The 26336-nt window shown below is 40.8% G+C and overlaps 1 protein-coding gene across 5 annotated transcripts in view; it reads right to left on the bottom strand.

The window, feature by feature from the left end:
- The window catches only part of LOC140127177 (cadherin-related family member 5-like), a 50041-nt gene extending 24839 nt beyond the window's left edge, over positions 1 to 25202 (bottom strand). For all 5 annotated transcript variants that reach the window (XM_072147547.1, XM_072147549.1, XM_072147548.1 and 2 more), the window contains exons 1-6: positions 25043 to 25202; positions 20264 to 20351; positions 17493 to 17701; positions 16728 to 16787; positions 16311 to 16403; positions 5607 to 5693 (exon numbers count right to left, since the gene is read on the bottom strand). In XM_072147547.1, coding sequence (XP_072003648.1) covers positions 5607 to 5693; positions 16311 to 16403; positions 16728 to 16787; positions 17493 to 17701; positions 20264 to 20324 — 510 coding nt within the window. In that variant the 5' untranslated portion in view covers positions 20325 to 20351; positions 25043 to 25202. The remainder of the gene's footprint in view (positions 1 to 5606; positions 5694 to 16310; positions 16404 to 16727; positions 16788 to 17492; positions 17702 to 20263; positions 20352 to 25042) is intronic.
- Between the last annotated feature and the right edge of the window lie 1134 nt (positions 25203 to 26336).

Genomic DNA, 26336 nt, shown 5'->3' with positions numbered 1-26336 from the left:
AAGGAACTGGGTGAGACCTGTTAAGGAGGTCGCACTGGTTTCGGACGCCATCTTGACTACTGTCCGCCATCTTAGATACAGCGGCCACCTTGGGTATGCTTCCCTTTTAGAAGCTATAGAGTTAAATGTTTTAATTCAGCTATTTTTCTCATTTAAACTGTTGTTTGCCTTTTCAGAATATCCTTGGCATTTCCTACCGTCCTTCGGGCCTCTGTATTCTTGTTATTTATTTTGGTTATGAAGAAGCTTCTAGGAGCCATTGTGTAGATAAGCATGGCTGTAAACAAGGCCTAGTCATTTTTCCCAGAATGTGCTGGTACAAAAACATAATGGCCAATAGAATCTAAGTGCCTTATCAACACCCCAAATGCTGATTTCTATGGGCTAAAATATAGCTGTATCTGTTTGAAATAAACAGTTTGATTTGAGTGAATCTAAAGACTGGACTGTGTCTTGCATTTACTCTGTCAGCTCGCTGCCGGCAGCTATCTCATCCTCCCTCAAAGGGTTAATTAGGACTCACCTTACAAAAGTCAAGAGGGCTGTTGAGGCCCTGCATAAAATATCCCTAACAGACCGTACTGTGGAACTCTCAATTTTAATATTTTGTCTTATCTTTGTAAGCTATGATTATTGAGGTAAAATACACTGCTCAAAAAAATAAAGGGGACACCCAAATAACACATCCTTTATCTGAATGAATGAAATATTTTCATTGAATATTTTGTTCTGTACAAAGTTGAATGTGCTGACAATAAAATAATAAAAAAAACAATGGAAATCAAATTTATTCACCAATGGAGGCCTGGATTTAGAGTCACCCACAAATAAAGTGGAACACCCACTACAGACTGATCCAACTTTGATGAAAAGTCCTTAAAACAAGTCAAAATGAGGCTCAGTATTGTGTGTGGCCTCCACGTGCCTGTATGACCTCCCTAAAATGCCTAGGCATACTCCCGATGAGGTTGCAGATGGTCTCCTGAGGGATCTCCTCCCAGACCTGGACTAAGGCATCCGCCAACTCCTGGACGGACAGTTTGTGGTGCAATTGGTGGATGACGTTGGTGGTTGGAGCAAGACGTGATGTCCAGGATGTGCTCATTTGGATTCAGGTCTGGGGAATGAGTGGGCCAGTCCATAGCTTTAATGCTTTCATCTTGCAGGAACTGCTGGCACACTCCAGCCACATGAGGCCTAGCATTGTCCTGCATTAGGAGGAACCTGGGGCCAAGAGCACCAGCATATGGTGTCACAAGGGGTCTAGGATCTCATCTCGATACCTAATGCAGTCAGGATACCTCTGGCGAGCACTTGGAGAGCTGTGCGGCCCTTTTAAAAAAATGCCACCCCACGCCATCACTAACCCACTGCAAAACTGGTCATTCTGAAGGATGTTGCAGGCAACAGATTGCTCTCCACAGCGTCTCCAGACTCTTTCACCTCTTTCACATGTGCCCAGTGCGAACCTGCTTTCATCCGTGAAGCGCACAGAGTGGCAGTGGAGAATTTTCCAATTCTGGTGTTCTCTGGCAAATGCCAAGCGTCCTCCACAGCGTTGGGCTGTGCGCACAACCCCCACATTAGTGGACGTCGGGCCCTCATACCACCCTCATGGAGTCGGTTTCTTTCTTTTGTGCAGACACATGCACATTTGTGGCCTTCTGGAGGTCATTTTGTAGGCCTCTGGCAGTGCTTTTTCTGTTCCTTCTTGCACAAAGTCAGACCGCTACTTCCACTTTTGTGCACCGCTCGTTCCCCAGACCTGATCTGATTAAACACATCTGGGACATCATATCTTGCTCCATGCACCAACCTCAAGTTGGACAACAAACTGTCCAGGAGTTGACGGATGCTTTACTCCAGGTCTGAGGAGATCCCTCAGGAGACCATCCACAAACTCATTAGGAGCATGCTGAGGTGTTGTAGAGAGAGGGCAAACAGAATACTGAGCCTCATGTTGACTTGTTTTAAGGACATTTCATCAAAGTTGGATCAGCCTGTAATGTGTTTTTCCACTATAATTTTGTGGTTGACTCCAAATCCAGGCCTCCATTGGTTAATATATTTTTTTCCATTGATGATTTTTTTGTAATTTTATTGTCAGCACATTCAACTTTGTACAGAACAAAGTATTCAATGAGAATATTTCATTCAGATCTAGAATGCATTATTTGAGTGTCCCCTTTATTTTTTTGAGCAGTATAGTTGTGGAACTCCTGATTTCTTCCTTTTTCCTTTGAACAAAAGCTGATCCACTTTAGTTTTTTTTACCTTTCTATGAAACCGGAAGTTGCTTATTATATAGAAGTACCATATTTCAATGAGTGTTCCTTCCTCTTTTTTTATAGCATGTGAAAGTCAACAGTACTACAGTACACTACTCACTAAAAGTTAGAGATATTCAGCTTTACAATGTCTTGTGCTGATCAAAAGTTGACTAATTGTATCCAGAGGTGGCATCACATGCGTGAAAAGGGCCCTCAGGTGAATGAGGTTGTGAGGTACAGAGTTAAGCGCCTCTGCACAGTAACTTAGCGGACCGTTCTGGATAGCACAGGCAACACCATTTGAGACCTTAATGACCTCAATGCACATTAATGTCCCTGAAAATGATATTAGGCCTCTGTTGTTCATACAAAGGTACAATGATGTTATTTAAGTAGTATGGCCTTGTCACTGTACCATTCACAAAGTGTAGGGCAGTTTGGTATTGAATAGACATACTTTTCTACGCTGTAACAATACCATCTCCAAAGGCTCTTCTGGTGACAATAGTGGCTGGTGCATAGCACTCTCCTCAACATCTCCAACATCATTGGGGCCATCATTTCTACTCAGCATGAATCAACTTTCATTAATGAATTGCACTGTGGCCCACCGGCCCTCATCTAAATTAGATGCTTCCTGGCCCATGCATGATTATAATTCATGTGCCTGGTATTATGGTCAGGTACCTTTGCCGGTGATGTAGCACATAGATCTTGCTGTAAATTATTTTGTATAATTTTATATTGACCTGGATGGGACTTGAACCTAGGAGTTGTATGTCTTTCCTCCCCTGGTTTAGCAGGCCATTGTTCACAATGGAGCATTGATCAGATGTCCACTAAGGCCCCTTCCACACTGGCGTTTTTCACGCGCGAGTTCTGCGCGTGCATTTGACGCGCAGAACTTGCATTGCACTCTGTCCCATTGTATTCAATGGGTCTTTCTTCATTAGCGTTGGTTTTCACGCGCGTGCTTGCGTTCGTTTTCACACGCGTCAAAATCGCAGCATGCTCTACTTTTGCGTGTCACGCGCGTTTTTCCCGCCCCATTCAAGTCTATGGAGATGCATCAAGAACGCATTGCACTCGCAATCATTGCAAGTGCAATGCGAGTGCAATGCGTTTTAAACGTAAGGGTTGCTAGGTGACCAGAATAACAGTATTTCCCCTGCTCGCGAACGATCATTTAATTAAAAAAACACAATAAAGAACAGTGAAGAATAGAATAAAAACAGTGAACACAGTGAACACAGAAGAACAATATATATGTGTGAAGAACACATTGTATTTAAACATCTGCAATGTGTTCTTCACACACATATATATTGTTCTTCAGATGCTATTTTGGGCGCACCGTTCCGCACGTATCTCCCGACAAGTAAGCAGATGTGCCGAACATCTGTAATCTATTCTGCACTGTGTTCTGCACTGTGTTTTTCTCTTAAATGATCCTGTGTTCACTGTGTTCACTGTTTTTATTCTATTCTTCACTGTTCTTCACATCTGCTAACTTGTCGGGAGATAATATACACGGGGAACAGTGAAGAATAGATCGCAGATGTTTGCAACTTATTAGAAGACATTATTTTTCAATTAAATAACACATTTTAATCCCAAACCATGGTCCCTTTGAAAAATGCTCGAGTCTCCCATTGACTCGCGCGTGAAAAACGCGCTGAAAACGCAAAAAAAACGCTAACAACACGCGCGTGAAAAACGCAAAAACGCTAATTACTCCAAGGAAAAATGGAACAAAAACGCAGCCAAAAACGTCAGTTTTTCACGCATTGCACCCTGACGTGAAATGCAACGCTAGTGTGGAAGGGGCCTAAGATGTCCACTATTATGCCTTTTTGCGACTCCTCCAGTCTCTCTCTCTAATACAACCTGCCAAATACACTCTTTGAAACTCTGAGCTCAGCAGCCACTTCCATCTGAGAACATCCTTCTTGAAGCACCGCAATGATGAGGTACTGCAGACCAATTGTTAGGTTTCATCTTGGTCTCATGATGTAAAAATGTGAACAGCATGATAGGGAGGACTGTTTTAATACAATTTCTAATTGAACCAGGAGATTTATTGCACAATTTATTGATCAAACCACTGTTGTGAATTTTGCAGTTAAGCTTCTCTTTAGAGAACAGAAAATTGTGCAAAAGGTAATAAAATAGTTGGACATGTGCATTCAAAAGCTTCAGAGCAGAGACCATGCAGACTTTGGCCTGCTGTTCTGCGCATGTTCAGACGGCAGGTTTCTCAGACAAGGGGGCGCAGCTACGAGGAGCAACACACCGAAGATTTTGGGTAGGAGGATTGAAGAGACTACTGGGGCGTGGAGTAGCCGCGCCCTGTAGCCTCAGCTCCGGCTAATCCATGCCCCAGTAGCCTCTTTACAAAATTGACAAATTAGTAGAATAAAAGTTATTAAAAAATTGCGGGCACGTGAGGATTAGCCCTTTAAAGGGCTATCCTTACATCCTATAGCTTTACCTACCACCCGATCTATCTTTATAGGTAGATTCATGGTGGTAGGTTCCCTTTAAAGGGAAGCTGTCACCACATTTTCACAAATACAGCTAGTGACAGTGACACCCTTTTTTTAGCTTAAAATTGTTTCCCTTGCATTTCCATAAATCAAATTTTCCCCTGCCATCTACTCTTCCCGAGGCCTTATGCCTCCTTACTATTCAGCAACTCATATCATGTGACCAGGGTGATGTCATCTAAGGTCCTATACCCGTTATATTTGCAAAATGTACCCAGTGTATCTGATCACATGAAATCATAGCGTGCCTCCATGTACTTCTAGTTCTCTCCATTCCCCATGCAGGCATGATGTGATTTCATGTGATCAGATACATACATGGGGTACATTTTGCAAATATAAAGGGTATAGGACCTCAGATGATATCATCCTGGTCACATGACATGAATGTAACACAAGATACATACATAAAATTGACACACTATTTCCTATAAGTAACTAGAACTTTACATGTCTCTAGTTGAATATTAGCAGATGTTCCCAATACTAGTTCAAAATTGAAGAGATACTTCATTCAAGTTAAGGGGGTGTGGTACACTGGTAGCCTGGGAGAAAACAAAGAGTCATATCCAGAAGAGTATGCTAATTTGCATATCAGAACAATGGCTCTAATTAAGGTATAGTGTCTCACTGGCAGCTAATTTTAGGTGTTATAGGGAGGATTGTAATCATTTACCAGCAGGAATGTTGGTTTAGGGGGTAAAATTCTGGTGTCAGGTCTTCTTTAAGTAGTTTATATTGATCAGAAGTGAGAGTCATGAACTGCAAGAGACAGGTATTTTGTACTCACCATTGTCCTGTCAATTACGTACATTAGGGTGTCTCCATCTAAATCCATAGCTTTTGCAGTGAATATTACAGAGTCCACCTCGGCCAGCTTGAAAAATATGGAATGTAATTAGTAACTGTAAATTGTTCATCCCCATACAATATATTGAGGCACATGTATCATAAGTCTGTCTTGTTTTTGTTTGTTTTTGTCTGTTTAATACATGTGGCAGTTACAGGAAATCAAAATCAAGCAGGAAGTGCTCACTGCACAAGTCCTAAGGGAGCAGGCTCATTAGAAAGGAGAGCATGGATACAAAATATAAGAAGGTTACCACTGTCACCAGTGTCCCTGCTTTATCATGCTAGAATTTGATGGTATTGTTCCTTTGAGGTCTTTAGTGAATTTGCGACTTTTTAAAACAAAAAAGTCAAAACTGGATTCAGGTAAAACTTACATTGCAACACTGCAGCACATTCACCAATGGTGAACTTTAAAAGGAGGTTGTCTTAGGTGCAAAAAAGTCACAAATAAAGAGGAATAGCCAAGCCAAATAAAATATTCATGTGCCTCATTGACTGCTGCATGTAGTTGTTACTTAAGAAGCTTTCATGTTCTAACAGACATGACTTTCAGAAGCCCTTGTATACATGATACCTGTATAATGGAACTAGGAACATTTCATTTAAACCCTGGTCATTTTGTGCTATGAAGTCCATTCGGTACTTCTATTATACTTTCGCTGTAAGATTGTACAATGACACCTCAACTCTTATCTTTAACTCAATCTGTGCAGCTCATTTGGCTCTAAGGAAAACATTGCCTCTTTTAACTGGCGTAAATACTTGAGTATAAGCTGACCGAAGTATAAGCCGAGGTACCTAATTTTACCACCAAAAACTGGGAAAACCTATTTACTCTAGTATAAGCCTAGGGTGGGAAATGCATTGATCACAGCCTCCCTAGTATATAGCTGGCAAGCCCCCTGTAGTATATAGCCAGCCCTCAGTAGTATATAGCCAGCCAGCCCTCAGTAGTATATAGCCAGCCCCCAGTAGCACATAGCCAGCTCCCTGTATTATATAGCCTACCCCCTGTAGTATATAGCCAGCCAGCCTCCTGTAGTATATAGCCAGCCCTCTGTAGTATATGAAAAGAAGTGTGGCAAGAGTGGACAGGGAAAAGAAAGCGCTAATAGTGTCACACCTTTAGAGATAGAGTTGGAGTGGTAGTGGATATTAAGCTCGCCGTGTGGTGTTGTGCTAAGATAGGCACAACACTATGAAGTAACGTGTATAGTCACAGATGGTCTGGTGCCGCCTCTTGGTGGATAGACTCCTGTGTGGTGTGGCCGCACCACTCAGGATTTCCTTGACAGAAGTGTTGAATTGGTAATCCAGTAAGGTGGTGCACTCAGAGTAGGATTAACATATAGAATTTAATATAAGTCTAAAAACACAACGCGTTTCGGGGTTAAGAAAACCCCTTTATCAAGTGAACAAAGACTGAGAAAGGTACGTAAAAACATATAAGGAAGGGAGGTCAAAATGTAGATAAAAACAATTCAATTAGTTAAAGTTGCCCAGTTGTATAGTTCATAAACGTATGAGAGATCTATGTACAATAAAATATGAAATATGAAATAACCAAATAGATCAAACTTTTGTATATAAAAAAAGTTTTTTAAATTCCTAAAAATATGTAAACATATAAATGAATGAATAAATAAATAAATATACATAAATTTAAATAAAAAGATATATAGGTTTATATGCACTAAAGGTGTTGGTAATAGTTAATTGGGGTCATAATGGGCTGAGGTAATTTATTGGTCAAAATGAGAATGAGTTAGAGTCAGATTAATAGGATTAGATAAGTTAGAGCCATATATTGACTATACAGTTACAACGATAGCTGGCTGTAAGGGATCTTTATTGGGCTTACCTATGGTGGAGAGAGGATTCGGGTGCTCCGTTCTCTTTAGGGATGTGGCGGGATGTCTCGGCATTTATCTCATTTTGTCGGGGAGCGGCTCGCGCCACATTTTATTATGCGCATGCGCAGAACTTCCTGGTATCCAAAAAAATGTCGGCCAGGGAGATGGCGACAGAAATTTGGCGCATGCGTGCAGGGGATTCGCGTGTGATCGAAAGATGCAGATAGCTCTGAACAGCTGATATCGGACCAGTAGTCGAGTAGGTGTTTAATCAAATTTAGCAATAAAACCAGATTTCAACAATCAGTATGTTTGTTTTGAGGAGAATTTTGTGATAGTTGAAGTTAATACTTTTAGAGGGTTTTGGATCATAAAGGGAAAAAGTATGAATAAGTATGTGGGAGGAGAATAATTAATTAGAACTGAAATGCATAGGATGGGAAGATGGATGAATAAATTAAGTAAAATGGTTAAATAAAATAATTGGATGTAGCAAAGGTTTGTGCAGAGATGAAGATATAGCAACAAAGAGGGAGGGGTTTTTGTAGTACTCGGGGCTGAGGGTGCCTTGAGTGCTAAATGATACTAAAAATTGCTGCTTTCTAGGGTTTCATTTAAACTGTTAGGGACTAAACTGTTCATCTTATAAATCCAATACATTTCTCTTTGGCAGAGCTTATTGTATCTACTGTTTCCAGGTGGAACCTGTTCTATGGGGGTAACGGTAAAGAATGAGAAATCATCTTGGTGATACAAGTGCCCGTGTCTAGAGACACTGTGTTTTAGAAATCCATTCGTGACACAATCTACATCAAAAACGAGAATAGAATTTCTTGACCTATAAAAGACAACACTATTACCACTGAGACCTTCTTTAACCCCTTATCACCGACACTAGTTTTCAGCTCAATGACCAGACTCGATTTTTCAAATCTGACATGTCTCACGATAATTGGTTATAACTTCGGAACGCTTTAACTTATCCTGGTGATTTTGAGAATGTTTTCTCGTGACACATTGTACTTCATGTTAGTTATAAAATTTAAGTGATACGTTTTGCGTTTCGTTCTGAAAAAAAGTGAAAATTTGGCAAAAGTTTGTAAAAATTCTTCATTTTCCAAGTTTGAAATGTTCTGGTTTCCAGACAGGAAGTAAAACTACCCAAAAAGTTTGATAATTAACATTTACAGAATATCTGCTTTATGTTGGGATGATATTTTATGCTTCCGGTCATTTTTCTAGGATGTTATGAGGTGCAGAACTTTAGGTGCGATTTTTCTTATTTTCATGAAAATTGCCATAACTCACATTTTGAGGGACAACTCGGCTTCCAAGTGACTTTGAGAGGCCTAAATAATAGTAACACCCCATAAATTACCCCACTATAGAAACTTCACCCCTCAACGTATGTAAAACAACTTCTATTAAGTCCATTAACCCTTTAAGTGTTTCACATGGGTTAAAAAATATGGACCTGCGATTTAGAAACTATGGAATTTTTTTGGAAATACATTCATTTAGGCCAAAACTGACATTTTCAGAATAAATTAAATGATGAAACGCACTGCAACGCTTGATGCCCAATTCCTCCCGAGTGTACTGATACCACATATGTGGTGGTAAACTGCTGTACGGGCGCACGGCCGAGCATAGAATGAATGGAGGCGCCGTCCACAGCAGATTTGTATTGTCACATTGTACGACCTATAAATTTTTATTTTTTTTGGTAATGCGATCATATGAGGGCTTATTTTTTATGGGATGAGATACAATGTATAAATAATTTATTTTGGGAGTCTAAAGCTTATTCATGAGATTTTATTAACTATTTCAAGGGGGACACAAACAAAATCATCAATTTTTATATTGGATTGTGAGCATTTCCCCCCCCCCCCCGCGCGCTCACCGTAACGTAAAAATAATATTTTATCTTTATTCTCTGGTTCACTACGATTGCGGTGATACCTCATTTATATAGTTTTTCTTATTTTGCTCAATTTTCCTGAGCAAAACCAATATTGGAGAAAATCGCATTGTTTTTACTATTGACAACTTTTCAGGGCCATAACTTCTGTATTTTTCTGTTGTCAGATCTGGTTGAGGGCTTATTTTTTGCGAAAACAGTTGTTCTTTTCAGTCGTATCATATTAGGTACCGTAACGTTTTTTGATCACTTTTTAGAACATTTTTTGTGATGGTGTTTGATGAAAAATTGTATATTATGGGAAGTTTTTCGAGTTTTTTTTTTACGTAGTTCACCGAGCGGGTTCAATATTGATTTAGATTTATTGTACAGATTAATACGGACGCGGTGATACCAAATATGTACGTGTTTTGTGTTTTATATACTTTATTTGCATTTTATGTGTTACTGGGGAGATTATGGGACTTTTATTTTATTTATTTATTTAATTATATTATAAAAAGATTAAATTTTTTTTTTTCCACTTTTTTACATTTTCTACTTCTTGGCTTGAATAAGCGATCATCCGATCGCTTATTCAAGCCTTTACACTGCAATACACTTGTATTGCAGTGTATAGTGAAAGTAACTGAGCATGCTGCGCATGCTCAGTTACTTACAGCCGGGTCCTGCCAGGAAGGCAGGACCCGGTGAGAAGAGGAGCCGACAGCCCCGGGTCACTCGTCGGAACCCGGGGCAGCGGCAGGAGGGATCGGATCCCCCGGTAAGCACACCGGGGGGGTCCGATCCACGGGGGACACACTTGCACGCCGCGGTCATGCTTGACCGCGGCGTGCAAGGGGTTAAACACCCGGGATCGGAGTTTTTCCGATCCCGGGTGTTAGTGCCGGGTCTGGGCTGTGATATCACAGCCCGACACCGGCACCAGCGAGACCCGGTGTCCCGAAAACTTCTTCTGATGCGCCGCCGTAGAAAGGCGTCGCATCAGAAGAAGTACCCTTAATGACCGCCGTAAAAACCCGATAGGGCGGTCATTAAGGGGTTAAGAAGGTCGATAGTAATAGTTTTTTACATTTTAATAGCTCACATCATTATAAATGGAAAAAGAACATTCCGTTTAGCCAATTCAGACGGATAAGGAAAAATTGCTCCGAGACCAAGAGTTTCCAAGCTCAAAGCAAAGTACTTATCGACAGATTTAAGAACAAAAAGTTTCCCAACAAAATTGTTTCAACGGCCTTTAAAAGGGCTGAACAACTGTCACAAAAGGACTGCCTCGTCCCCCGAAAAAAGCCACCACCTGAACAAACACCACACAAGAATCGCAAGATGAATTTCATCACCACCTATAACGATAACCATTTATACCTAAGAAAAATCTTCGAGAAGCATTGGCCTATTCTATTAGATGACGCCTACTTAAAACCTCAACTCTCCACCAAACCCATCATAACCTATAGAAGGTCTCAGACTCTGAAAAATATTCTAGCCCCAAGTAAGCTTCGGAATATCAACGACAAAAAAATCACTAACACCTTCCCCTTCATATCTATTGGAAGCTATAAATGCGGCCAACCCAGTTCAAATGCTGCCTGAGTATAAACCATAGGGCCAAACATTTCAAATGTAACACTACAAATGAAACGTTCAATATTAACTCCTTTTTAAACTGTGCGTCTACTTTTGTAATCTACATGCTTGAATGCTCGTGTGGATTACAATATATTGGACGTACAATCCAACAACTGAACGCAAGGATCAATAAACGTAGTAATGTCACGAATGGATTTCTAAAACACATTGGGGCAGATTTATCAAGCAGTCTGAAAGTCAGAATATTTCCAGTTGCCCATGGCAACCAATCACAGCTCCCCTTTAAAATATTCATGAGCACTGGTGAAATGAAAGCTGAGCTGTGATTGGTTGCCATGGGCAACTGGAAATATTCTGACTTTTAGACTGCTTGATAAATCTGCCCCAGTGTCTCTAGACACGGGCACTTGTATCACCAAGATGATTTCTCATTCTTTACCGTTACCCCCATAGAACAGGTTCCACCTGGAAACAGTAGATACAATAAGCTCTGCCAAAGAGAAATGTATTGGATTTATAAGATGAACAGTTTAGTCCCTAACAGTTTAAATGAAACCCTAGAAAACAGCAATTTTTAGTATCATTCAGCACTCAAGGCACCCTCAGCCCCAAATACTACAAAAACCCCTCCCTCTTTGTTGCTATATCTTCATCTCTGCACAAACCTTTGCTACATCCAATTATTTTATTTAACCATTTTACTAAATTAATTTATTCATCCATCCTCCCCAGGGCCGGATTAAGGTTGGTGGGGGCCCCTGGGCGCAAAATATGGTGGAGGCCCCAACCGAATACAACAAAGATACAAATTATCCTGCTCACTATCCACTATGCTTGCAGCAATACATTCACATACAGCCGCCTCACCCCCCAGTAATACATCCACATACAGCCGCCTCACCCCCCAGTAATACATCCACATACAGCCGCCTAACCCCCCAGTAACACATCCACATACAGCCGCCTCACCCCCCAGTAACTCATCCACATACAGCCGCCTCACCCCCCAGTAACTCATCCACATACAGTCGTCTCACCCCCCAGTAATACATCCACATACAGCCGCCTCACCCCCCAGTTATACATCCACATACAGCCGCCTCACCCCCCAGTAATACATCCACATACAGCCGCCTCACCCCCCAGTAATACATCCACATACAGCCGCCTCACCCCCCAGTAATACATCCACATACAGCCGCCTCACCCCCCAGTAATACATCCACATACAGCCGCCTCACCCCCCAGTAATACATCCACATACAGTCGCCTCACCCCCCAGTAATACATCCACATACAGCCGCCTCACCCCCCAGTAATACATCCACATACAGCAGCCTCACCCCCCAGTAATACATCCACATACAGCCGTCTCACCCCTCAGTAACACAGCTGCCTCACCCCCAGTAATACATCCACATACAGCCGCCTCACCCCCCAGTAATACATCCACATACAGCCGCCTCACCCCCCAGTAATACATCCACATACAGCCGCCTCACCCCCCAGTAATACATCCACATACAGCCGCCTCACCCCCCAGTAATACATCCACATACAGCCGCCTCACCCCCCAGTAATACATCCACATACAGCAGCCTCACCCCCCAGTAATACATCCACATACAGCCGTCTCACCCCTCAGTAACACAGCTGCCTCACCCCCCAGTAATACATCCACATACAGCCGCCTCGCCCCCAGTAACACCGCTACATACAGTCTCCTCTCGCCCTGCAATACATCTATATACAGTCTCCTCTCGCCCTGCAATACATCTATATACAGTCTCCTCTCGCCCTGCAATACATCTATATACAGTCTCCTCTCGCCCTGCAATACATCTATATACAGTCTCCTCTCGCCCTGCAATACATCTATATACAGTCTCCTCTCGCCCTGCAATACATCTATATACAGTCTCCTCTCGCCCTGCAATACATCTATATACAGTCTCCTCTCGCCCTGCAATACATCTATATACAGTCTCCTCTCGCCCTGCAATACAGCTATATACAGTCTCCTCTCGCCCTGCAATACAGCTATATACAGTCTCCTCTCCCCCTGCAATACATCTATATACAGTCTCCTCTCCCCCTGCAATACATCTATATACAGTCTCCTCTCCCCCTGCAATACATCTATATACAGTCTCCTCTCCCCCTGCAATACATCTATATACAGTCTCCTCTCCCCCTGCAATACATCTATATACAGTCTCCTCTCCCCCTGCCCAGAACATAGCTTCTCTCAAAAATTACCTTTCAGCCAAGTTGTGAAGGGAAGCGCTGACCCATGACAGGCAGGGAAGCCTCCTCTCACAGTAGATAAGCCGGCAGTATACAGAAGCCGGCATTTCCCGAGCTCACAGCATGTCACGTGAGAATAAAATGCACGTGACCCTGTGACACTGAAGAAGGGAGCTGACAGTCTCAGGAGCTGACAATCTCTGGCTGGGAGCGATGTGCTGCATTGTTGCAGGACATCGCTCCAGGTGGAGACAGACAGCTTATCGTCTCCTACCAGGGACTGGTAGGCATCCGGATGGGGGTGGAAGCGCACCGCTCTGCAAACAGCTGAAATGTCCGTGCATGGCTGGGAGTGATGCGCTGCAGCACAGCCGCAGCGCATCGCTCCCAGTTCCAGAGAGCTCAGTGTCAGTGTCCCGGAGCGCTAGCGGTCTGCCGCTGGCGCCGCAAATCTAATGCCCGCATGATTTTTACAAGTTTAATTGCGATATGGTGGGGGCCCACCCCGGGAACGGGATGGTGGGGGCCCCGGGGTGCGCGCCCCGGGAGCCCCGCCTATAATCCGGCTCTGATGCATTTCAGGATGGATTAATTTATCCATCTTCCCATCCTATGCATTTCAGTTCTAATTAATTATTCTCCTCCCACATACTTATTCATACTTTTTCCCTTTATGATCCAAAACCCTCTAAAAGTATTAACTTCAACTATCACAAAATTCTCCTCAAAACAAACATACTGATTGTTGAAATCTGGTTTTATTGCTAAATTTGATTAAACACCTACTCGACTACTGGTCCGATATCAGCTGTTCAGCGCTATCTGCATCTTTCGATCACACGCGAATCCCCTGCACGCATGCGCCAAATTTCTGTCGCCATCTCCCTGACCGACATTTTTTTGGATACCAGGAAGTTCTGCGCATGCGCATAATAAAATGTGGCGCGAGCCGCTCCCCGACAAAATGAGATAAATGCCGAGACATCCCGCCACATCCCTAAAGAGAACGGAGCACCCGAATCCTCTCTCCACCATAGGTAAGCCCAATAAAGATCCCTTACAGCCAGCTATCGTTGTAACTGTATAGTCAATATATGGCTCTAACTTATCTAATCCTATTAATCTGACTCTAACTCATTCTCATTTTGACCAATAAATTACCTCAGCCCATTATGACCCCAATTAACTATTACCAACACCTTTAGTGCATATAAACCTATATATCTTTTTATTTAAATTTATGTATATTTATTTATTCATTCATTTATATGTTTACATATTTTTAGGAATTTAAAAAACTTTTTTTATATACAAAAGTTTGATCTATTTGGTTATTTCATATTTTATTGTACATAGATCCTTTACTGCATCTCTCATACGTTTATGAACTATACAACTGGGCAACTTTAACTAATTGAATTGTTTTTATCTACATTTTGACCTCCCTTCCTTATATGTTTTTACGTACCTTTCTCAGTCTTTGTTCACTTGATAAAGGGGTTTTCTTAACCCCGAAACGCGTTGTGTTTTTAGACTTATATTAAATTCTATATGTTAATCCTACTCTGAGTGCACCACCTTACTGGATTACCAATTCAACACCACTGTAGTATATAGCCAGCCCCCAGTAGTATATAGCCAGTCCCCAGTAGCATATAGCCAGCCAGCTCCCTGTAATATATAGCCAGCCCCCTGTAGAATATAGCCAGCCCCCTGTAGTATATAGCCAGCCCCCTGTAGTATATGCTACAGCCTGCCAGCCAGCCCCTTTTAGTATATAGCCTGCCAGCCAGCCTCCTTTAGTATATAGCCTGCCAGACAGCCCTGTGTTGTATGTAGCCTGCCACAGCTTACTTCACAGTTGTGTGCTGGCCGGGGCATGCCCACGAAGCTGTCGCGGACCTGGAGCCGGCACCCGCTGCCCGGGGCATTGTAATGGTAAAGTACTCTGATATATATATATATATATTGTGAGAAAGTGAGAGGTGTTGTGTGGGAAAACCGCTATCTGTCTTACAGGCAGATGAAATGCTGGTGGTAAAAGCCCTGGGTTTGTCTGCAGTAACCCAAGGGTTAATGCAGACATGATAAGCAGGAATAGTCTGTTTTGTCTGTGTTGGCCTAGCTAACACAGACACATTTGTAATGTCCGTACTGGGCCTGCTTATTATGGAGTAGGGGTAGGCTGGTAGTGGGACTCCTACTCCACCCGGGCTTCGGTCCTGGGCTTTTGTATAGCCCACAGGTGCAGGTCACAGGCCTCGTTAGGGTCTGATTTAGTCTGCAGGCCAGAAGCAGTAGGAGAGGCCCTACCTGGAGAGCTGAAAGCGAGATTGCATTCTCACCGCAAAGGTAACTGAGGGTCTCCTGTCTTGCCGCTGGCCAAGAGCGTGTGCCAGGCAGCCTGGTACCCGGATAGCTAGGGTCCGTCAAATGTATTAGACAGCGCCTAGCTGGGCAGGAATTACTTTTATAATGTTTTTGCATGTGCCTAAGCCAAGGCTGAATTTGTGTTCTGTTTTGCAAGTGTGAATAAACACTTAAGTTGGACTTTTAAACCTGCGTGTGTCACTGCTTCCTGCACTGCTACCTGTCAACTACCAGAGCAATTCCCCACAATATATATATACCCGAGTATAAGTTGAGTGGGCAGTGGGGAAAACCTAATGACATGATACAGGATTAAAGCTAAACCAGTATACAATGGTCTAACTTAAGGCTGATAGGCCCCAGTGCAATGTCTGTGCCAGGTCCCCAACGATATTGTATGGTTTATAGTACTAGCCTTCTCACATGAGAAAGTGACACCTTATGGGCCCCTAAGACTCTTGGGCCCAGTTGTGACCGCACCCTCTGCATCCCCTCAAGTTATACCCCTGCAAGTATATCTATTTCAAGGAACAGATTAGCAAATTCCCAATCTTGTCCTTTTGGTGCTGTAAGATTGGACTGCATTCTTTATGTGACAGGTTCTCAAGTGGATTCCAAGCAACTCAACAAGAATGCTATTCAAATCAACACTCACCTCACTGATGTTCTGAACAGCAATTGATTCTTCCAAAAACCTTGGCTTATTGTCGTTTTCATTGAGAACTTGAACTATTATTCTGTACTGGACCTAGTTATAAATAATTAGAGTGAATAAATGCTCAGAAGGGGGAAATTAAGTTAAGAATGTAAAACTAGTGAAAATTTATACAAAGACACATAAAAAAGAGAAGATGTCTTTGGGATTTGGGCCCACAAACCATCAGCAACAGGCAGTAACAGGATCACAATGATGTCATTGTGATATCATATATTGCTGTGAATATAACAATTATCAAATAGACATAAATCCACTGGTTGTCAAAGAGATATTAACATTGTCTGAAGTATTGTGATTTCCAGGCTGGATACTCTTGTGTTATCTACAAGGAAGTATCAAGTAATGGGACGTTACCGATGCATATCCTTCCTCGGAGCAGGTGAGAGTGACTAGAAGAACAGAGGAATCCAGAGCCTGCAAATAAATAAGATCCTTAATAATATAATTCTTTAGTCCACATGCATCCAGGTAGAACACATTCATAAAATGTAGCATATCACAAAATAATATATACGCTGGAGATGTATGATCACTTTTTTTTCAGAAATGATATAATCTCCATTGCTCAACATTTGAATGATATTTTTTATCAATGCCAGATTAATGCCAATATCTGAGGGTGCGGTCACACGTCACGTTTAACACATGCTTTTAAAAATGAGAGATTTGCCTAATTAAACAGCTGTTAACACTTACATTTACAAAACGTAACCGTTAATGCATAGTTAACACATGCCTTAAGATTGCATTAACACATGTGTTTGTTAACACACACGTTACCACAAAGCGTTAACATTTGCATTTTGTAAACACAAGTGTTAACAGCTGTTTAATTAGACATATCTCTTTTTAGCTGTTACAAACGCATACGTCAAACATGACTTGTGACTACACCCTGAAAGTGTTCTATAATTTTGAAAAGTGTCTTTTACAATTATCTCATTTTTATGCTGAACTTTAGAATATATGCAATTTATGAAATGAAAACACAAATTTTACTCATGTTAGGATATATATTCCCATAGGACTACACAATGACCTTCACATTTAGGAAATTGTGTGTTGATATCTAAATTTGATCTCCTATGTACATATAACTAGTCAGTGATCCATCATTACCTCCCTATCCAGTGTTTTCCCAGAAGACACATTGAGCCAGACATTCTTGCCATCCAGGTAAAACCAGTCAGCATCTGTTCCACTTAGACAGAGTTTTACTGTACTAGTCACGGGGTCTCCAAACATACTAAGGTTAGCCACAAAGGTCCCATTAGGGCTGTTCTCTGGTATCTCTGTGAATATATTGCTTCCTCCAGAGCACTGGTCACCTAAACATTAGAAAGATTAAAAAATAATAATTAACTAGAACTCTTTTTCTATACAGTATTATACAGTTTTATACATAAAATCAAAATTGTTTCCAGTTGTGGATCATTTTAGTGCCACATAGGAGGTCCATAGAGCGTCTTCCTGTAACTGCTGAGGCCGGTGACTGGCTCATGAATCATTTTGTGAATGACATATTGTACATAGTATTATATAAAGAGATGGCAATAGAATATGTCATATGACGAATGATAGTTGGTGGCGGCACTGTGATACTCCTCTCATTATTCTGGTGGTAGCACCAATGGTAGACTTTACTTTGACAAAGGTACGGGTATCCCTATTGGATAACTGATTATATCTACTATTTTAAAAAAATTAATTTTTGTTAACCAGACAACTCCTTGCAAAGGGTTATCAGTGTAAGTACAATCCCCTAAAAGGTTCATCAATACTGTACTTACACTGACTTTGGCTTTCTGCCTCTATGATCTTAGGATCATGTGACCCCCCTCAACATCCGCTTTGGTTATTAGATCTCCATGTGACATTCTTTAGTTATCACTCTCAGAAATTAATTGAAAACTGGGTAATGCCAGTGTGGGTTTGGTACTACAACGGGAATAGCAACATCCAGTTGTCAACTGAAATAACAGGTAAAAGCACAATATAGAGTCACAAGGAAATTTGCTTCTGAATTGTTATTTTATGGGGTTACCAGAGTTATTGATACCTTTTATTGGCTAACTTAATTAGTTGCCAACTGCAACCTTTCAAGAATACTTAGGTCTCTTCACCAGGCATGATATGAAGAGATCTACTGTAAGTAATCTTGAAATCTTGCAGTTGTCAGCATGGTGGCTTAGTGGTTAGCACTACAGCCTTGCAGCTCCGGTTTCCTCCCACACTGGTAGGTTGATTAGATTGTGAGACCCATTGGGGACAGATACTGATTTGGCAACATCTGTGCAGTGTTGCGTAATCTGTGTGCGCTATATAAAGAAAGGAATTATTATTATGATCTGTTTTACTTAGCCAATAAAAGGTATCAACCAATGAGAACTCTCAACTATCCTTTAGTTAACCACTGGCTAACACATACAAAGAATCTTTATGGTGTTACCAAGTATTTAATTAAACAGACTTGTCGGAAGATGTTACATTTACCCTTAAAAAATAATAATAATTCTTTATTTATATAGCACACACAGATTACGCAGCGCTGCACAAAGCTTGCCAAATTGGTCCCTGTCCCCATGGGGCTCACAATCTAAACAACCTACTAGTATGTTTTGAAGTGTGGGAGGAAACTGGAGGACCCGGAGGAAACGCATGCAAACACGGAGAGAACATACAAACTCTTTGCAGATGTTGACCAGGGTGGGATTCGAACCCACGACCCCAGCGCTGCAAGGCAGAAGTGCTACCCACTCAGCCACCGTGCTGCCCTACATCTATTTTATTATTGTTTCTCCTTAAATAAATAGATCATAATATCCCATTATATCATCCCATCACATCCCGTGTAACCACTTTATAAACCACTTTATTCCCTATAATTGGGCCATATGCTTAGGACTTCCAGTTGTGGACTGTGGTGCCTTGGAGTCATTGGATCATGTTGAACAGTTTGACTAGGTTAGAGGCCATCAACATTGTTCTCCGAAGAAATCAAAATCCTTATGGAGCTTTTGCCTTTGCTGACTCCCTATACAGGTGTTTAGAGATAAAGGCCATGCATACTCTGCTAGAGATTCTGTGAAAAAATATATGTAAAAGTTAAGATAATACTGTGGCATAGTTTTCCTTATCCTCCCCTGCACCACTTATTTGCACATCTCTTTACCATCTCTTTAACAGATACAATATAACAGAAATAGCCAGCAATGCAAATAGATGTACAGTACTCTGAAGCACATTTTCTGGAAAGGTTTTATTTTCAAAGGTACCACCCATATCTTCTAATTAGCCCCGTTTCTTTGAAGTACCTAAACCCTGCAGCACTATGTCTTTGTTGGATCTGTGGAATGTTTTTATAACCTTAGTTTCTCTCATCTGGTATGTGTTATTCCAATTCTCAAAGATAAGTTTCTGCTCTCTGATATCCCATGACTCACATGATTCTTATCTAGCTACTTTTATTTCCATATGGAAAAAGTCTTCCATATAGATTTCATTATAAAATTTCATCACCATCACTGCAGGAGTGTTGCCTCAAAGATACTAGAGATGTAGAGTAGGTAGAGTAGGGTAAGGCAGCAACCAAGTAGTTCTCACCAAGTTCATATATGATTAATTGAAGATCAGCAAGTGTGGCCACCTCTATAAAAGCAGACATTTGGGGAGTTTGCTGGGATTTTCTGATTTCAAGTATAAAATACACCAGCAATGATCTTAGAGTAGCAAGTGGTTTCTGTTCCCCAATGTAGGATGGGTTATGAAATTGTATCTGAACAATGTTCATAATTGTATGGTGAAAAACATTATTCACAAGTAAAAAAAATATTGAATTTTAAAAACATACTTAGTGCATTGATGGACATTGTAGCTACTAGATACATTACCTAAAGCCACCTGGAAGGCTAGACTCAGGGTCAAGATGAGGATTTCAGATGGGGGAGGCATATCTATACACAGTGCAAAATGAGTAGCCTGTAGGTAGAAAATAAAGAGAGAATTAGTTTTTCAAGACTTAAATATATAACTTGCATAAATCAATTGGACAAAAAAATGGTAAATATAATGTAAAATATGTTGCCAGAAAAACATGTTTATTTATGTACTTAATTTATAAGTCACTATTTTCTTCTCCACCTGAATATTTTATTCATTCTAATATTTTTTTGTAAACAAAAAACAACATACACTGTATCAGGAGAATGGTTATTTTGGGATTGCAAACCATAAACAAATTAGGATAGATATAAAATTGAGAAATACAAACACTTGTGCATATTCACTAAAAATGTGCCAGATTTATAAGGATTTTTTTTTTTGATGCTACCTTTTTTTTGAGTCTCAGATTTATAAGGATGTATAATGCTAAATCTGTTAAATGGTGTTTCCCACGAAGCAAGCTAGGCCCTATTCACAGGATAGTGCTTAATTTACTGATTGGTGGGGGTCTCAGTGATGGGACCGCCACAGATCACTAGAATGGGGGTCCGATGGGGTCCACACCCCCCTCGTAGCACCACTCTATGGAGCTGATGGAGTACTCTATGGAGTACAGATATGACCCAACTTGCTTCGTGGGGAAACCCCTTTAACCGGTTAAGGACCGGGCCCTTTCCTGTTTTTTCATGTCCATTTTTCACTCCCCACATTCAAAAATCTATAACTTTTTTATTTTTACACGTAAAGAGCTGTGTGACGGCTTGTTTTCTGCGTAACAAATTGCACTTCATAATGATGGTATTAAATATTCCATGCCATGTACTCGGAAGCGGGAAAAAAATTCCAAATGCAATGAAAATGGTGAAAAAACGCATTTGCGCCATTTTCTTGTGGGCTTGGATTTTACGTCTTTCACTGAGCACCCCAAATGACATGTCTACTTTATTCTTTGGGTCGGTACGATTAAGGGGATACCAAATTTGTATAGGTTTATAATGTTTTTTACAAAAATTAAAACCTCCTGTACAAAAATAATTTTTTTGATTTTTCCAACTTCTGGCGCTAATAACTTTTTTATACTTTGGTGTACGGAGCTGTGGGTGGTGTCATTTTTTGTGAAATTTGATAATATTTTCAATGATATCATTTTTAGGACTGTACGACCTTTTGATCACTTTTTATAGATTTTTTTAGATTTTTCAAAATGGCAAAAAAGGGCCATTTTCGCTATTTTCCGTTACGGGGTTAAACGCATTGAAAAACCGTTATCATATTTTGATAGATCGGGCATTTTCGGACGCGTCGATACCTGATGTGCTTATGATTTTTACTGTTTATTTATATTTATGTCAGTTCTAGGGAAAGGGGGGTGATTTGAAATTTTAGGTTTTTTTATTATAATTTTTTTTTTTTAACTTTTTTTTATTTTTATTTATACTATTTTTCAGACTCCCTAGGGTACTTTAACCCTAGGTTGTCTGATCGATCCTATCATATACTGCCATACTACAGTATGGCAGTATATGGGGATTTTCTTCCTCATTCATTACAATGTGCTATCAGCACATTGTAATGAAGGGGTTAAAACGAAATAGCCTCGGGTCTTCGGAAGACCCGAGGCTACCATGAAGACGGATCGCCGCCCCCCGATGACGTCACGGGGAGCGGCGATCCCAGGTAAGATGGCGGCGGCCATGCGCCGCTATCTGATTGAGGCTGCCGGCAGCTTTGCCGGCAGCCCACGCTGTAAAAACACCCGCGATCGGTGCTAGCACCGATCGCGGATGTTACCGGTAAGCCTTTGCTGCAATATGCAGCAAAGACTTACCGGCTATGGAGAGGGCTCAGCCCGTGAGCCCTCTCCATGCAGCGCGACGCGACCGCCGCCGTGAATACACGGCGGGCGGTCGCGAACCGGTTAAAGACTGTCTAGTCTAAATTTGCAAATCCCATTAGTTTGTTTAGTTTAGACCAAAATGTACGCTTGAATGACACATTATTTTTGGTGCAACTTAGGCCATGCCCTTTCTCTCACAAACCACTTTAAGGCTGGGTTCACATCACTTTTTTTGTGTACACAAACGTATATTAGTATATGTATATAAGTGTACGCTGGGAAAGCACCTGACATATATGCTTAGCGTATGCATTGATAGACGGAGGCATAGTTGTTGCCTTCGTCTGGCTACTAAACATTCTGTCCGCCAAAAAAAAGCAGGATGGAAAGAGGCAGCAAGCGTGTACACTCCTCCCACCGCATCCAGAAGGGAGGGGGAGTCCCCGGAAGAAATCTCCCACTGTATAGGCATACAGGGGGGATACGTCAGTGCCATACGTTGTGTGGACATGCCGGAATACTCCTGACATGTCCTTACAACATATAACACAAAAAGTGATGTGAATTAGGCCTAATGAGAGTAAGCTATTTTGTTATAAAAGGCATAAAAGTATCTTATGATAAATATGTGAAAAAACGGATGGGAGCTTTATTAGCCCAAGTGCAACTTTTCAGACCCTATTCAGGATCCTTTTTCAAGCAATGTGATAAATCCAGCACTCCATATATATGGACAACATCATAAGTCATGTGATCATATCAGGTGTGTTTTTACAACAAGATTACATAACAATACATCCATAAATATAACACAGGGAACAACATCCATTAGTATATAACAAAATGTCAGTAAATGGCCATGTGTAATAACCATTATTTACCTCTAGTTACTTGGTGACAGTATTATTATCTACCTCGGCGTTCAGAAATACAAAGGGCGCCATCCACCAATCATATACCCCACATTGTATTAAACCACCTCCTTCATTCAAAACAAACTGCGCCAATTTCTGAAATTGTTTTGCACTGTATCGTAAGCAAAACCCAACCAAACCCACTATATTTTATACGGATACGTGGCATAGGTGCATATGCGGTTAAAAAACGTCATGTATATACTGCCAAATACAGCATTGAAATACATGAGTGTAAAAAGCATACATTTGTGTGAAAGGAAGCTTAGTTGGCACCTCACTTCTGCTCCTCCTTGTCATGGGGCTATATAACTGCTTTGCAGTTGCCATTTATTTCTGTGGTTTAATGTATTTCTCCTTTGCTAGCTTCCATGTTTGAAGTCACAGCTGGCGGAAGGGGGAAGGTAATGTGCGCAGTCCAACTAAGCAGCCAACTTGGCCAACGCGTCGGCATGACAAGACATACAGCTTCCTTTATGAAAAAATATGCCTTTTAATACAGTATCTGAGTGTTTTATAAGTAATTATTTCTTGGAATAAATGTTTATGCAATAAAGCTGTGACCTTACTCCCAAAAATGAGCTTTACTGTCTATTTTTATATAAGGGTTACACATTGAATATGTTAAATCGTTGTTATTTATAACCATGTTTTACCCCTTTCACAATGCTGTTGTTTCCCTCCCTTTTTTGCATTTTCCTTAATGATAGGAAACTGCATAGTTTATTTTTGTCTAATAGCAAGACTAATGTTAAATACCAGAACTGTTCCCACTATTTTTAAGGGCCTTGACTCTCCAAGAGCACCATATTCATCTGCTTATTGTGCTTGATGGCACTTGTGCCCATGTTTACTACTTAGCGGTCATTGAAATGGAAAGTGATCCTCTTCTTTATCAATTGACAACAACGTTTAACACTAGTCCCATTGGTTTTGTGACTTTGTGATCCAGGGAGACATTGAGTTATAGTGGCATAGTGTCTCCCTGGACCCACCATAGTGGGATGTCATTGCAAATAATCATCAACAACGTAACCTTTCATATACAAAATACAATGTTTTGCTAATCTATGAATTTATAAGCACGAATAGGATAAACTAAGGATAAAAGAAAGTTGCATAAGCTAAATGTACAAAATAATGTTAAATCAATGACGTAGCAGTGTTTCTGAACTGTGTTTCCATGTGTGAATGTGAATGCAAACCAAAAAAGGAAATTTATACTCCAGCTCTGCGTTAATCTCAGAAGGGCTGCCCACAGATTGATGCTGTCACTAATGACTCGTTATCCCGAGGATTAGCATCTTTAGAGCTGTAGACCTGTCACCCCCTCCTGTGTGTTGACTGAGCATTACACATAGGAATCCTGCGTGTGTGACAAGATCATCTGTAGGCCAGCACATGTGACAAATGAATGGCACACCAGGATTAGCAGGGTGGCATGTTACCAGTTATCTACTACACTGAAGAACAGTATTATACTATACAAAGCCATTTAGTTTTCAATAGTCCATAATTTCAATTAAGTAATCCAAATTTTTGTGGTCTGAATGGACAACCGTGTAATTAAAGACAGACATATGCACTCAAGTGAATTCTTATTATTGTAATACTCATAATAACATTTACAGGGTATTATATTTAATCAAATAAATGAGGTGACTAGATAAAACCTAGTATAACAAAGAATTATTAACAGTACCATCTATATTCCATCTGTTGGAATCATGGTCTACCTAACAGATACATCAGGTTCCTAGTATTGAAATAAAATTCATGGTATTTGCATGTTGCATCTCCATTCCTACAAAATTATGTAACTCAATTTGACTTACTTACATACACACATACATACATGAACTATTCTGTTTTGCTTATAGCATACAACACATGGAGACGAAAATATGAGGGACCTGAATAACAATTGTTACTGACAGTATAATATAGTTAAAAAAGAAAGTAGCTCTCATACTTACAGCTATATTTTTCAGTGACCTTGGGAATGGCAGTGGTCCTTTGTCTTTTCCGGCATGGCCAACTTAGTTACAATAGGGTTTTCTCCATAATAAGGTAGGAGGGTCAGACGGGCCTTCCAGTAAAGGTGTTGGCCTGGAAAGAGAAAGAAGCAGAAAGGAGATACAGAGCTCAGAGAGCTTAAAGTAATACCAACGTGGGGAGGGAAGAGCATCTGCTACGGTAAGGGAGGAGGGTGGAAGCTGCACACATGCTTGGAAAAGCGGTGAAAGTGTAACAGCAGATAAACTGTGCTTATTCCTTATTGTAAACCATGAATTTCTGTTATGAGGTTCATTTCCATGTACAATGTTTCAAGTTTCTTGAACAAGTAATGGCATTCAGGGAAAGTTTTTTTTTCATTCCCATAGACTTCAATTGTACATGACATGAATGTCAGTAGGTGATAGTTCACGGACAGTTTACAGGTATTAAAGGGGTATTCCCACAAACACAGGATTATTAAATAAACTCAGGGTAACAAAATAACACATTCTCTAATTCACTGTTATTAACAAAAATACAGAATTTCACAGATATAAATCCAACCTGTCTCTATCAGTCTTGCTGTACACAATTTCGGTTGCCCTGGGATCTAACCATAAATCAGAAGTCTAACGTTTGGCAGGACAGATTCTTCTTCTGTCTGACACTGCAGTGAGCTTCTCTCTGCCCTGGGATCTGACCGCAAATTAGAAGTCTAGCGTTTGGCAGGACAGATTGTTCTCCTGTCTAACGCTGCAGTGGGCTTCTCTCTGCATCGGCCCGCCATTTGCATTCCAAGAGGAGCTCACACCTAGAGATCCTGCCGGCAAACGTCTGCACAAGGAGAGTAAATCTACAAGCTACAGGCAGATAAGGTCTTTATATATGCATTATATACGTGGATCTCATCAACTCTCATCTCTGATCTGTCTCATCCCTTTTTATTTGTGTCATTTAGTATTGAATGTTCAGAAGCTAAATGAAAGTATTTAAATGTGTACCCTGATAATCTAACCACATTGTCAGCACACAGCACTACTGGGATCATGAAGTATCTGCTTAGAGAGTCCCCACCCAGAGTCTGGAATTTTACACTGACCATAACTGGATTATATGAGCTAAAACAGTAATAACACTGAGTAAAATTGTAAAGTAAGAGGGTTAAAACTATCTTTATTGTGTAAACTTCATTAGTGGATTGAAATTTGAGAATTTTCTTTCATGGAAATATCCCTTTAAGTATGGTCATGTGAATAGGCCCTAATAAACAGT

Source organism: Engystomops pustulosus, chromosome 4, assembly GCF_040894005.1.
Source record: "Engystomops pustulosus chromosome 4, aEngPut4.maternal, whole genome shotgun sequence".
NCBI lineage: Eukaryota > Metazoa > Chordata > Amphibia > Anura > Leptodactylidae > Engystomops > Engystomops pustulosus.
Note: the sequence above shows the minus strand (reverse complement) of the source record. Positions and strands in the feature narration are given on the sequence as shown.